Raw genomic sequence first — 15,174 nt, 5'->3', positions numbered from 1 at the left:
ACGTAGTGGGCGGGGCTGGTCGATTAAGATATTGTAGGGGGCGCTATAGAGCCACTATGCTGCTATTCCAGCATTTGTCACTTTGGGTCAGTTCCACATCTGACTACGATCCTTCCTACCAAGGTTGGTGGAGATCGATGGTACACTGGGTGAGTTCCAATTACTTCCTGTTTGATGGCGTCGGACCAATATTCGCCATGGTTACGTTTGGCGAAGAAACTTGAGATTTTTATTGTTTTGTCATGAAAGGGTTTGACCTGTTGTGAAGCACTTTCAAGTGTCTGGAGTACATGCCTGAGGAGAAGGACCCTGGCATCTGAAAAAAAACACTTCCTGTTGAAAGTGGGCGGGGCTTAGGGCTAAACCGGAAGTGTCATATGGGTCTTTTCGGGACTGGACAATGACTAAGCCTTGTAAGTTTGATGGTGATTGGGTGAAAATTGAGGAAGTTGTATTGTTTGATGATGTCATGGCGTCTCATCGAAGTTCGCCATGGCGCCACGGTCTCGCCTTGAAGCGTAGAGCTACAGTTTTCACCGGATATCATCACCAACTTGTTTTCAAGTGTCTGACCCAGTTTGAGCCGAGTTGTGTTCAAAACGTCCGAGAAGTGAGTCTTCGAGTAAAAAACATGACTTCCTGTCGCCAGGGGGCGTGGCCTATTCATAATCCAATAATGACCATGTAGATGTCTTGAGGATGGGACTAGTATCATACATGGCCATTTTGGTTCAGAAATGTTGTTTTATGTGGGAGTTATAATAATTTCGTCTTTCATGGCAAGACATCAAACTTTGAGGCCACGCCCCCTCTCTGCCCTTACTCCTTTGAGAAAGTTTTTGATAACTTTTGATCACACATGCCTTCTGAACATCCTGAGCCATTTTGGTGTCAATCAGACAATATCTCTAGGAGGAGTTCGTTCAAATGCGAGGTCAGTAAAACGCCAAAATGGCAACTTTGACCCAAAATGGCCGACTTCCTGTTTTTTTTAGGACAGTGCTCCAAGAGGATTTTTTGTTCGCCCAAGCATTGTGAACAAGAATACCGATTTTCATGAAGATTGATGACATGCAGTTGCGGGGCACCATAAATAGGTGGCGCTCTCGTTCAATTCTGCCCGAACAGTCCCGAGCACCCTACCATATGTAAATTTACACATTCCTTTGGGAGGGTAGGCAAAATTTGGTGAGTTTTCGAGCATGGGCAGTACCCCAAAAATGCGTTTGAGTTCGGAGAAGAATAAGAATTAAAGCTGCAAGCAGCGTTGGAGGCCCTCGCACCTCTGGCGCCGCTTCGGCCTATTGCACCGCCCTATCACCTACCAACCTCCCTCCAGCAGCACTGCCGCTCTTGCCCACAGCCATATACCCATTCTTCCAGAGTTTATCTCCATCAAGAAGCGATTTTACGCATGAGAGGATCAACTTGCACCTCAGCCTGTCCAGTGATGACATCTGAAGCATTCATGACCTTGTTTCATACAAACTGTGTTGAATTCCCACAAACCGGAGCATGATTTCATCAAGAGGAAAATTCCACGTGGCCACTAGGTGGCGCTATAGTCGTTTTCATGTAGAACCATGTTCAGGTTGGAACTCTAATGAGAACAGGAAAATATCAGTTCAACTGGTCAACTGTCAGCAGAGCTAGAGCCACTTCCTGTTTCATGGCGAATGATATAACCATAGGGGGCGCTATAGAGCCAAATAACCAGCATATGTCTATTTGAATCAGTTCCAGGCTTGACCACTGTCCTCCCTGCCGAGTTTGGTGGAGATCAGGAGTACATTGGGTCCGTTACAAGTACTTCCTGTTTCATGGCGAGGACGCCATTCGCCATGGTTTTGCTTGACAACGGAACTTGAGGTTTTTTTTCTGTGGTGTCATCAAAGGGTTTGACCTGATCTGAAGCACTGTAGAGTGTGTGAGTTTATTCCCTGATGAGCGGGACCCCGGTGTCTGGGAAAGGCACTTCCTTTTTCCAGGGGGCGTGGCTTAGGCCAAGACCAGAAGAAGTTACATGTATCTTTTCAGGAGCAGACCCTGATTAATTACTGCAAGTGTCATATTGATTGGATGAAAATTGAGGGATTTATACAGATTAATGATGTCACGGCGCCTTATCCAACCTTGTGATGGCGCCACGGTCTCGCCATGCAGCGCTGAGCAATGTCCAGATGACAACATCAGGACTTGTGGATGTGGTTGGCATGGAACTGAAGTGAAACATGTGCAGTTTGGTGCAGGATGAGTGTTGTATTTCAGAAATAATGGATTACATGCTTGATGGCGAAACATCAAAACTTGATGAGGTGCCGCTGCTGAATGCCACCTCCTATTAGAAAATTTTCAATAACTTTTGACCAGACATGCCTCTGGAGTGTACAGACTGAGTTTGAGGTAAATACCATAAAATCTGTAGGAGGAGTTTGTTCAAATGCAAGGCAAAGAAACATGCAAAAATGACCCGCAAAATGACACTTTTTTCAAAATGGCCGACTTCCTGTTGAAGTTATCATATAGGTCCAAGAGGCTTTTTTGTACATCCTCCCAAGTTCTATCAATATACTGCATTTCAGCCATATCGCTCAATGTAGTGGGCAGATATGATCAATTAAATATTTGTAGGGGGCGCTATAGAACCATATTGCAATTTTTTCAGCATATGTCAATGGGGCTGAGTTCTAGGCCTGACCGCGTTCCGTCCTGCCAAGTTTGGTGGAGATCAACGTTACAATGGGTCAGTCACAAATACTTCCTGTTTGATGGCGTCGGACTACTATTCGCCATGGTTACATTTGACGAAGGAACTTGAGATTTTTCTTGTGGTATCATGAAAGGGTTTGACCTGTTGTGAAGCACTTTCAAGTGTGTAAGTTTCATTCCTGAGGGGATGGACCCCGGCGTCTGAACAAAAGCACTTCCTGTTGAAAGTGGGCGGGGCTTAGGGCTAGACCAGAATTGGTGATATGAATCTGTTCAGGGCCGGACCCCGATTAATCCCTGCAAGTCTGATGGGGATTGGATCAGAATTGAGGGATTTATAGTGATTTATGATGTCATGGCGTCTTATCGAAGTTCGCCATGGCGCCACAGTTGCGCCCTGCAGTGTAGAGCAATGGTTTTCAACAGATATCATCACCAACTTGTTTTCTGCTGTCTGACCCAGTTTGGATCTGGTTGTGTCCAAAACGTCAGATAAGTGGGTTTCCAAGTAAAAACCATGACTTCCTGTCACCAGGGGGCGTGGCCAATTCATAACCCAAATATTGACATGTAAATGTGTTCAGGATGGGACTGGCATCATACATGGCCATTTTGGTTCAGATACATTGTTTTATGTGGAAGTTATATCGATTTCGTTCTTCACGGCGAGACACCAAACTTTGAGGCCCCACCCCCTCCATGCCCTTTCTCCTATTAGAAAACTTTCAATAACTTTTAAAGACACATGCCTTCTGGACATCCTGAGCTATTTTGGTAGCGGTACGATGAAATCTCTAGGAGGAGATAGATTTTTAAAATGTCAGTAAAACGCCAAAATGGCGACTTTGATCCAAAATGGCCGACTTCCTGTTGGTTGTAGGCTGTTGCTCCAAGAGGATTTTTTGTTCGCCCGAACATTTAGAATATATGTAGCGATTTTCATAAAGATTGATGACGTGCAGTGGCGGGGCATATTAAATAGGTGGCGCTCTCGCTCAATTTTGCCCGAACAGTCCCAAGCACCCCAAAATATCAAATTTTTCGCATTCCTTTGGGGGGGTGCGCAAAAGTAGGCGCGTTTTCGTGCATGTTCAGGTCCCCAAAAATGCCTCCAATGTTTAAGAAGAAGAAGAAGAAGAAGAAGGAAGAAACGGAGCAATTACAATAGGCCTTCGCACCGCCTTCGGTGCTCGGGCCTAATAATAAGAATACGGAAAAAACGGAGCAATTACAACAGGCCTTCGCACCGCCTTCGGTGCTTGGGCCTAATTAAAGCCGCAAGCGGCATCCATCGGGTCCGAGCATCCTGGACCCCGCCACCCATCTCATACACCTTTTCCTAGCATGGTAGGTAAGCTGGTAACATGGAAGGTAACATGGCAAAACACCCAGCTGAAAATGTGAAATGTTGATATACTTAGCATTTTTTGCTTGCATGCTAATTCTGCTAGCTAACATGCTATGTTGCCATGACAACAGGTGGTGCAATGCGTTAAGGACCCAACCTGTATGACTCCTGTGAAGTTTGGTGCAGTTCGCATGTATTCCTATGGAGATATGAGCAAACCGTGGTTCATGGCGAGAAGGTGTTTTTCCGTCGGTTGCCATGGCAACAGGTGGTGTAATGCGTTAAGGATCGAACGTATATGAATACTCTCAAGTTTGGTGCAGATCCCATGTATTTCTATGGAGATATGAGCAAACCGTGTTTCATGGCGAGAAGGCGTTTTTCTGTGGGTTGCTACGGTAACATGCTTTCTGCTATTACAAAGATTTGAATAGCGTTTGGTCCCCAACTTGTCAGGAAAGTTTCCACCAAGTTTGGAGTCAGTGGCACGAATCCCCTCAGACTAGTTCGTTAAAATGGCAATGAAATCCAAGATGGCGGGCACCCCATTGCCATGGCAACAGGTGTTCGATTGACTTCTTTGCTGGACTTGGGGTGTCACAGGTATGAATACTGTGAACTTTGGTGCAGCTCCCATGTATTTCTATGGAGATATCAGCAAACCGTGTTTCATGGCGAGAAGGTCATTTTCCGTCGGTTGCCATGGCAACAGGTGTTCAACTGACTTCTTTGCTGGACTTGGGGTGTTACACATATGAATCCTGTGAACTTTGGTGCAGATCCCATGTATTTATATGGCGATATGAGCAAACCGTGTTTCATGGCGAGAAGGTCATTTTCCGTCGGTTGCCACGGTTACACGCTTTCTCCTATTAGAAAGATTTGAATAGCGTTTGGTCCCCAACTTGTCAGGAAGCTTCCCACCAAGTTTGGAGTCAATCGCACGAATCCCCTCAGACTAGTTCGTTCAAATACGATGTGTGTAAAGTGGAAAAAATGGGAAAAAAATGGCCGTACACGCCAAGATGGCGGGCACCCTGTTGCCTGGGCAACAGGTGTTTGATTGACTTTTTTGCTTGACTTGGGGTTTTACATGTGTGTGCTGAGTTTCGTGTTCCTACGTCGAAGTAGACTTTTGGGACCCCATTCATTTGGGGATTTTGGGGGTGTCTAGGTGGCGCTGTTGAGCCAATTTTTCATTGAAGTGTATGTGGACCTTATAATATCCAAGTTACGCGGGACTTGACGTGTGTGCCAAAATTCACAACTTTTCATGGGTGTTTAGGGGGTCAAATTTGGCGTCGAAATGCTTAGAAGGAGTATAATAAATATTTCAGGAACAATAGGGTCCTTCCATACTTCGTATGGCTCGGACCCTAATAAAGCTGCAAGCGGCATCCATCGGGTCCGAGCGTCCTGGACCCCGCCACCCATCTCATACACCTGTTCCTAGCATGGTAGGTAACCTTGTAACATGGAAGGTAACATGGCAAGCATGTGGATCAAAATACCTGCTGAGAGGTGCAGAAGTCTCGCTGACAGTTACAAGAAATGGTTGGATTGCAGTGGTTGCCTCAAAAGGTTGTACAACTAAATATCAAGTTAAGGGTACCATCATTTATGTCCAGGCCTGTTTCATGAGTTTATTTTTTAAATAATTCTGTTGATACGTGGTTGAAAAACAACGTCTGACTTTCACTGGTTAAATTTAATAGAATTTTTATTTATTATTACTTTTGTCAGATTCAAGTTATTTCTGTGACCATTGTGAGTTTTACTCTCATTAACCGAAGGGAACCAACAATTTTGTCCAATTTTGTGTATTTCTGAAGTGGTCTGCAAAGTCCTCGCATGCAGCCTCTGGTGCAGGCATGGAGGTGGACGTGTTAAAATCTGTATTTATTAAACGATCAACGTTTTAAAAAGGAATTTGGGGTTGTTTTGTTATCTGTGATGAGGTGAGAAGGGGAGCACTCTGGCCAGTTGAAGTGTATTATTGTAGATTTGGAGTCCACATAAAATTTCATGAAGAATTGTTAGTTCATTGCCTCTCTGCTATCCTGCAATTTCTTTTCTGCTTTCTAATTTTCTCAGTCCTCAATGGTATTCTGGATGTTCTTCTTTCAGTTTTTAAGTACAGCTGCTGAGTCAATGGCTGATTTTAGTCTATTGTTAAAATGATCTACAATAAAATTACATGATGCAGGTAAAATCTGAGCAGGAGTTTGGTTAAAAATGACAATAAAATCTGCAGCCACTTCAAAACATTCACACACACACTTATCGGGGGTTCAGTGTCTTGCCCAAGGACACTTAGGCGTGCAGTCAGGGGAAGCCTGGAATCAATCCACTGACCTTCCTGCTCAAAGATGACTGCTCTTCCTCCTGAACTACAGCTCTATGATAACTTGTCATAGAAACGTTCTGGAATGGTATTGTATTTCTTCATATTAAGGCTTAAAGAAAAAAGTCTGTCAATGCACAGTGCAAACAGGACTGTTTCTGCTTTACGAGCTTGGCTAGCTCAGCTCTTTAATCTGCTTTAATCTGCTAATTTAATAGCTATGAACACTAGATCAGCACTCTTTAATGACAGCTGGGTTTGAATAGCTCTGGTTATAGCTGTAGACAGGAATGGGAAAAGAAACGACTGACAATGAATGTTTGACAGTGCTTTTCCCTCAGTCACAGTTCAACTGAAAGTCTGTGGTTATTTAACCTTTGAATGCAGAATTGTTACAGCCGACTGGAAATTGGAAATGAAGGTGGCTGCTGCAGGAAATCTGATCTGTTACAGCACTGAAAGGTCAGAAGTTAACTTTGACATTGGATCTCAGACATGTACATGTGTCATAATGCATGTCTCGACTTCTTGGGTTCCTGGAGTAGCTGAGCAGATTTAGCGCGAGGTGTAATGAATACCTTGACAAAGTGACATGGTGTGTTTTTATGACCTAAGTTAAACACGGAGTGAGAGAAGCTGAGTGTTGAGCCCTTCTGTCATACACCATGCAGAAACTCAGAGGATTCTGCCACAAATTAACAATTTAATACGTTTTCAAGAGGACATGTTTTACTGTTTTCAGAGTAGGCAAAAGTCTGCAACGTTACAAATCTCAAAGCAGAAAGCTTAGAGAAATCTTCTATGCAGGGTTCATAGCCTGGCTGGCAGTGAAACTGCACTCCTGACTGTTGACCATATCTCTGTTATCAATGTGTGTTAACATGAACATTTACTGGACAAAAAGCTTGGCTACAAATGATCAACCTAAATAAGAATCCAGTTTTATGGGCTGAACACACAGGAGGCAACGTCGCTCCTTTCCTATGGAAAATAGCTGCCCTGCTCCAGCCAAGCGACAGGCCACATTCGGGCATGTGAAATGTTGCACTCGTTAACGTAGACGTGCACACAGGGGATTGTGACATGACACAAGAAAATAGAAAAATGTTAAAATTTTGTCGCTGCCTCTGGGCTCTTTAGGTTTGGGACCCATCATTCTGGCCGCCCTGGATGATGCCTGGTGGCTGAAGATCTTGGCCCCCTGGGGCCTGTGCTCCGTGACTGTGGGGGGCTTTGGCTGGGGTCTTCTTCTGCAGCCCTCTGGGTGGGTTCGTGGTGGGGTGACTTGGGTTGGTGCTCCAGGATGCTGCTGATGACCCAGGTCTCTGGGCCGCCCTAGTCTGCCTCTAGCCTCCATAGAGGCGTGGTCACATTTGCAAGATCATACTCATCTCTGATCCTCCTCATTCCTCATCCTCTGCATGCTGACACAGCACTGAGGTGTCCAGTGGGTTTATAAACTAAGAGATGCTTTGGTTCAGGTGTGTGTGTTTCTGGTTCTTTGGTTGTTGTTGTGATACATGTTGTTGTTGCTGTCTTGGTTATTTTTTAGGAACTACTGATGATTGTCATTGCTACACTTGTACAGGTAAGTACAGGTGTAGCAGCTGGTTGTCTGCTGTTAGATTGGACTGAAGCTCGTTGCTTGTATCTGCTGGATCTTTGTCCCCTCTTCCTTTTTTTTCACTTTCTTTTCTACTTCTCTTCTTTATTCTTTTTTTTTTCTGTCCCCTCCAGTCAGGTCCAGCAAGACTACATAAATCCTATAATACTAAATAAATAAGATAAAACAATACATTTAAACAAAGAATTAAAAAAGGTGATTATCAAGAGGAGCCTTATATCCAAAAAGCTCCTCTTGGCAAAGCAAATTTGTTCAGTACAACACAGCTGCCAGACCATCATTCTGCCGCCACCATGCTGGACAGGACAAGGTAAAAAAAAAAAGGAATATTATAAATAAAAATAAATAAGACAAAACACATAACAACACATACGCCGTCATGAAAACCCTTTTAAAGCTTGCAATGCTAAACAATAAGTTTTACTATTAAGGCAGCTAATTTAAAATAAAAAAGATTTCACAGATTTCTCACAAAACCTGCTTTTATCCTCAGAAATCCAAGTCAGTACAGCTGATTGAATATATCCAGGTCCCACTTTGAAGTTGCAGCCGACTGGAATTGTTGTACAATAGGAAGAAATCGGGCTCACAGCTCCCGCCTCTTGCCTCGCAACTCACGGCTCCCGCCTCTCACCTCTTGCCTCTCGTTTTGCAACTCACTGCTCCCGCCTCTCGCTTCGCAACTCACTGCTCCCGCCTCGAGGTTCGCAACTCACGGCTCTTGACTCGCGGTTTGCAACTCACGGCTCCCACCTCTCGCCTTGCAACTCACGGCTCCCACCTCTTGCCTCTTGCCTCGCAACTCACGGCTCCCACCTCTTGCCTAGCAACTCACTGCTCCTGCCTCTCGCCTCTCGCCTCTTGCCTCTCGCCTCGCAACTCACGGCTCTTGCCTCGCGGTTCGCAACTCACGGCTCCCGCCTCTCACCTCTTGCCTCTCGCTTTGCAGCTCACTGCTCCTGCCTCATGGTTCGCAACTCACGGCTCCCGCCTCTCGCCTCTTGCCACTCGCCTAGCAACTGACAGCTCCCACCTCTCGCCTCGCAACTCACGGCTCCCGCCTCGCAATTCATGGCTCCCACCTCTCGCCTCCTGACTCTTGCCTCTTGCCTCCTGCCTCTTGCCTTGCAACTCGCGCCTCTTGCCTCGCAACTCACGGCTCCCGCCTCCCGCCTGCAGCCTCTCGCCTCTTGCCTCTTGCCTCCTGCCCTGCAAATTACGGCTCCTGCCTCTTGCCTCTCGCCTCGTGGTTTGCAATGCACAGCTCCCGCCTTGCGGTTCGCAACTCACGGTTCTCGCCTCACGGTTGGCAACTCACGCCTCATGGCTCTTGCCTCTCACCTCTTGCTTCGCAACTCACAGCTTCCGTCTCGCGATTCGCAACTCACGGTTTGCAACTTGCGGCTCACACCTTGCAGTTTACAACTTGCGGCTCACGTCTCTCACAACTCGAAACTCACGCCTCGAGGTTTGCAACTTGCGGCTCGATCCGTTTTACAGATTTCTCTTATTGCCCCCAAGCAGAAGCAAAAACACTGGAACATGTAGACATACATTCATTCACTCATTTTTATTTTCTATACCACCTAATTCAAGTCAGGGTTTCGGGGAGTCTATCCCATTAATTAGCAGGGTACACCTGGACAGGTGGCCAGTCCACCACAAGCTTCCTATGCATAAATATAAGTTATTTAAGGGCTGTCAATATATTTAGCTGCTGCACTGTCACTGTATCATGTAGAAACATTACCTCAGAATATATAGAGTCATCTCAAGCATGCATGTTGATATAAATATTCCAGCTTTGTCACGTCTCTGGACTTTCTCTGTGGATATTAATAGTCACATAGCAATAAACTTCAATTTTGTCACTGATAAATGGTAATGTTTTTAATACAGAACCATGTTGTATGAGGGTGTGACAGCTATAGTTGTGAAAGCATTAAGATAAAGCTAAAGACTTTTTTTCCTCAGTCCTTTGTCAATCTGGACATCAGCAAAAATGTGTATAAGCTAGGGCTGTCAAACAATTAAAATTTTTAATCAAATTAATCACAGCTTCCAAATGAATTAATCCCGATTAATCACCATTCCCGACTATGCCTGAAATTTGCCTGTTTTTCTCTTAGGTAAGTGTCAGATGTGCAATGATCAGTAAATGCAGTATGTAATGTTTTACTTGCTGTTCTGAAACATCTCTACATCAGCCGATGTGACGACTAAAGTTAAACATTGATCAAGATTCATGAACATTGATGAAGAAACTCTGATAAAACTGATGATCTGGATAAAAACAGCTTTTTCCTTTTACCACTGAAGTGTGAGTGTTTGTGCAGCAGTTATAAAAGTCCTACAACGGCATCACCCAAAGTAAAAACCTGCTGAAAAATTATATTATTGGGAAATTTTTCTTCCCTTTTTTTATATTAGATGATCACTTTAGTTGTAATAATCAGTTCAATATTTCATAAAATCTTGACCTAAAAAGGTCTAATTTGGGCCCCTCCTGGTCAGTGCTCCTGCCTGGACCTGTCAGAACCTTTCTAGACCCGCCCCTGGATAGCTGAAATCCTTTCCACAGCTACTTTCTGTCGTCAGCTACATGCTTTAGTCAGCTACTGTGTTAGAGAAGGTCCTTCCAACAAGAACACTTTGGGGTAAATATGTGACCGTGTGAACCATGAACGCTTCTCATCTGATCCATAAACACACATAACAAGAGAGAAAAGCCAATCAGCTGATTACTGACAGCCGTTATGTTTCGCGGAGCAACATGAGAGGAGAGGGAGGAAGCAGCTGCTGCACAAACATAAGTTAATTAACGCCATTAACACGTTATTTTTGACAGCCCTAGTATAGCCATAATATTAAAATTTGTCGCAAAAGTCTTGTTATTTCAATTGATGAACTATTAGTGTAGTATTTAACATGGTAAAATAATTAACTTTAAGTTTAACTGAGATCTTTTCTGCACTTGTACTTTTTATGTCATATTTGTCTTCACAGCATTAACCAGGACTGGGAAAACCGTGTAGCTGCTAAAACTGGAGGACACAAAAGAAGAGAGAGGAAACCTAAACACCAAGCTGAGACTCAGCCCGACAACAATGTCTGGAAAAGCAAGCCCCAGACCCCTCGCATTGCTCCAGCTCGTACAACTGCATCTCATGGAGGTTCAGCTCCACTTGGTAGACCAGGATTCCCAAGCAAAGGCTTCTCTGCTCCAACTCCAGCTTACAAAGACAAAAAAGGACAGGACAAGAGTCTCACCAGGCTGCAGTTCCTTATGCACATCACCCAAACTCAACCTTCAACTATTGTGTGGGGGAAGGCATGGAAGTATAACAAGTCTTTACCACCTGCAGAGGGCTCCACGGCTGGCTCAGACTGGGGCCAATGCTGGATGTTTGCCACCCACCAGCCTCCATCTGGAGAAGGCAAGCACTGGTCAAGTGAGCCTTACATGATGGATCCTCATAGCCTTCACTTCTGGAGAAAACTAGAATACAGGATGGTGAAATCACAGCGGCTTGACTTCAGTCTTCCTGCTGAGGAATGGCAGGTATCATGGCAAAGAGCTGACAAAATGAAGGAAGATGATGTAACTAGAGATGGTGGTCCCAAAGCTGGATACTTCACCAAGCTGATGGAAAGCCAGCGCCACAATGAATCCTTGTATTCGTCAGAGTGGAGTGATTCATGGCAGTCTACCAAGCCTGCAAATGAGCAGGATCATCATATTGTTTCAAATGAAGGTTTAATGAATGAGTCCACGACTAACAAGCAAGGTAATGAGGGAGAAATGAGCTCTGAATGGGAAGAATGTTGGAAGCTCATGAATCACCATGGTACCAATGTTTTCAAGCCTTGGGCTCAGAAAGCTCTGGGTCCACGGTGGACCAGTTCCTGGAGAGCAGCTACTACTGGCTTCAACAATCACAACAACTCTGATTACAGCCAAGGCTCTGATGATCAGGGCAAGCAGATAGAGTCCCATTTCAACAATGTCATCAATGTACCTTGTTCACACAACTATAAAAATTTACACCAGAACTTCTGTAAAGAATCTGAGTCTCCCAATGAGTGGAACAAATCATGGCAAATAACAAAAACCAATTCAAAACCAAGTGAAGAAATAGATAAAGTCCTGAAGGCCCCACCACCAAAGATAGACACTGCTGGAGCTCAAAGCACAGACAAAGCCCTGAAGGAAGATGTCTCAATGCCACCAGATCCACGCTATGAGCAACTGAAACATGGTGTGATGCATCAATCAAAGAGCGAATTCCCCCAGTCAAAGTTACTTCTCTTGCAACAGCTGCAAAAATTGGTACCTTTGTCAGACTGGAAGGAGTCCTGGAAGATGATAAAACATAGAATGAGAACAGAGAGGAGAAAAATGAAGGCTGATCCACTGAAGATCTTTGGAGAGTCAGAGAAGGGAAGAGACAAAAAGCCCACTCTTTCAGAGTGGAAAGATTCATGGAAATACACCTGTAAGCCCTTGCATCAGGAGCCAGAGCGATGGCAGCAGGGTTGGTCCACCACAAACCAAATCCGGGTGAACTGGGAGAGGCACCAGAATGAGTTTGCACCTGTAGAATTCCCTAAAAATGGACCTACTGGGGAAAGGATTTGGGGAGAATCATGGAAGTTCACAAGGCGCCAGCACCGATCAGAGCCTGGACAAAGAAAGGGGCAAACCAGCGATGGGAAGTCAAATGTGCATTCCCATCATCCTTATGACTCACAGGAAGAAGTAAAACATACTAGGGCTATTTCTGACTGGCAACAAGCCTGGATGGTCTCAGAAACTCAGTTCCGTCATGACAAACCCTCACTTAGTCAGTGGAGAGAAGCCTGGAAATGGTCCATCTATCACACACTACCCTGGACTGAACTGGCACCCAGAGACCAGTGGGTTGATGAACTGGCAGAGATCCAGCACTGCAAGAAGGTGATTTTTGTGGAGAGAGCCAAAGCTAAAATGAGCCGCTCCATTGACAAAAAGATGTTTAGAGAACGATACCCTGAGAAGGAGTGGAGCTCTTCATGGAACGCTGAGTCAGTTCTCCAGCACCAACCAAGTTATTATGGATCTTCAGGAGTGTCTGGCCAAGGTGCAAGCAACCGCTCGAAACAGCAGCAGCATCCCCTTGCAAGTGAGCATGGATCTGTGTGGGGAAGGTCATTCAGGTTTGCCAACCCCATGCCCAAACTGAACCAGCCCTGGCTGAAATCCTGCCCTAACCCTGCTTACTACTTAGTTATATGGTCAAGAGGAACGAAGACACAAGATATTAAATCCAACTTAAGCAGCAGCACTGCCAATTTTAAGATTTGGTCAAACTCCTATCAGTTCCTGCAGGGTGCCAATGGACAGACCAAAGGCAAAAGAAAGTCTGCGGTGCCCAGTGACCCTAGGGAGATTTTCACAAAAATGACCAGAGCAAGGAAGCCTTTGTACTCCAACTTGGAGAAGGAGATGGACAAGCAATTAGACAAAAAGTGGGCTGGATGCCATCTCTGGGGTAAAGCCCAACCACGTCCCAAGAAGTGCCGGGGTTTGGCCAAGAAGCTTAAGCCTGAGGACAAAGACAAAGACAAGTTCTTTGAAAAATGGATAGAATCTTGGAAGTTCTTGGTCAGGCCTGAAAATCTGAACAAGCGGATGTCCTTCAAGCCACTCTCAGGTTGGGATGAATCATGGACGTTTCTCTTTCAGTCATACGTGCCAATGCTCGACCCCAGAGGCAAATAGAAGTCATTGCTAAGGCCCTTTCAGCTCAGTCCAGACATTCTCTCCAGAGTTACCTAAGCACCTAAAAAAGATTCAAACTAAGCATATGCAAACCTTAGCAATAAATAAAAACCTTAATGATTTGCTACTTGCTTTGTTTCTTTATTTTCTGCTAGCTGAGAATGTGTTTCTGATGGTTAGGCAACGAATACACGGAGAAACTAACATTAGCCTTGCAAAGTCCTTTTCAGACTATTAATGTTTAAACATCTCAGAAATCCAGTTCTATTTACAAGTATGGATCTAATTTTCCATAGTTTTTTTTAATTAAGCACAACTCATGCTTACTTCACCTGATCATCTAAATTTTCTAAGTTTGAGGTTTCAAAGATCTACAGCGTAGCTACAGCCCACATTTCTGCTCACTGTTATATTCAAATAATAACAAATGCTTAACTTCTGTGGTGGTCCTGCGATGGACTGGAGACCTGTCCAGGTGTACCTGCTTCTCACCTGCTGGGCTCCAGCTTCCCCGCAACCTGAACTGGACTCAGCCATACAGAAAATGGATGAATGGAACAAATACTCAAGATGTAAGGAAAAGCGAAAGATATTACTGTGTAGAAGGGAACGTGTAAGTGGAAATGTGACAATAGGACGTTTCGAGGTGGAGGACAGATGAATGGAGGCACTTTGTGCTACCTGATGCTGAAAGTGAATGTAATGTCATTATTTTATCATTTAAGGAGTAAAAGCAACATATTTGTATGTGTCTTTCTATAAAGTTTCACACAAACACAATTATTACAGATTTACTAAATTACTGTGACTGAAGTATAGAAGTCTAAGCAGAATGCAACGGTTCTAAAGTCTGGTTCACACTGACACTGAGGGGATGGTTTTCCTTTTTTTCCATACGTTTTAAGCTAAGTCAGAGGTTTAAGGCCCAATGTTATGTGGATCAGGAAGAAGAGAGATTTTAAATAACGTGTTTAACTTATAATTGATCCAAACATCCATGTGCATCCAAACCAGACTTCACATGAACATCAGCCTTCTTCATAATCTAACTCCAGATCAATCAATCAAAAAGATGGAACTAAATCTAGTATTGTACAAATAGAATAGAATAGAATAGAATAGAAATACTTTATTAATCCCTCTGGAGAGTCCTCAGGGAAATTTGGGATTATTGGGATACCAATTCTACAACAGTAGTATTGAAGAAAAGGACAAGGATAATAGATTTTAATTTTAATAATTGGTCCTGAATACAAGAGAGAAATAATTTTATCTACATTATTTAATTTGAACCCATCTCAGTGTGTGAGAAACCTGGGTACTCTTTTTTTAACTCTGAGCTGGATTTTTTTCCATATATTAGAAATGTCTCATAAACTAGATTTTAT

General features: G+C 44.1%; 1 protein-coding gene across 1 annotated transcript in view; it reads left to right on the top strand.

Annotated features, from left to right (window-relative positions):
• LOC121629697 overlaps positions 1–14,875 on the top strand; it is a 32,326-nt gene extending 17,451 nt beyond the window's left edge. Inside the window, exon 3 of the mRNA XM_041969420.1 lies at positions 11,032–14,875. Within this exon, the coding sequence (XP_041825354.1) occupies positions 11,032–13,786 (2,755 nt within the window). The 3' untranslated portion in view covers positions 13,787–14,875. The remainder of the gene's footprint in view (positions 1–11,031) is intronic.
• The last annotated feature ends 299 nt before the right edge of the window (positions 14,876–15,174 follow it).

The sequence above is a fragment of the Melanotaenia boesemani genome, chromosome 19, assembly GCF_017639745.1.
Source record: "Melanotaenia boesemani isolate fMelBoe1 chromosome 19, fMelBoe1.pri, whole genome shotgun sequence".
Lineage (NCBI taxonomy): Eukaryota > Metazoa > Chordata > Actinopteri > Atheriniformes > Melanotaeniidae > Melanotaenia > Melanotaenia boesemani.
The sequence above is the reverse complement of the archived record's forward strand: the minus strand, read 5'-3'. Positions and strand labels throughout refer to the sequence as shown.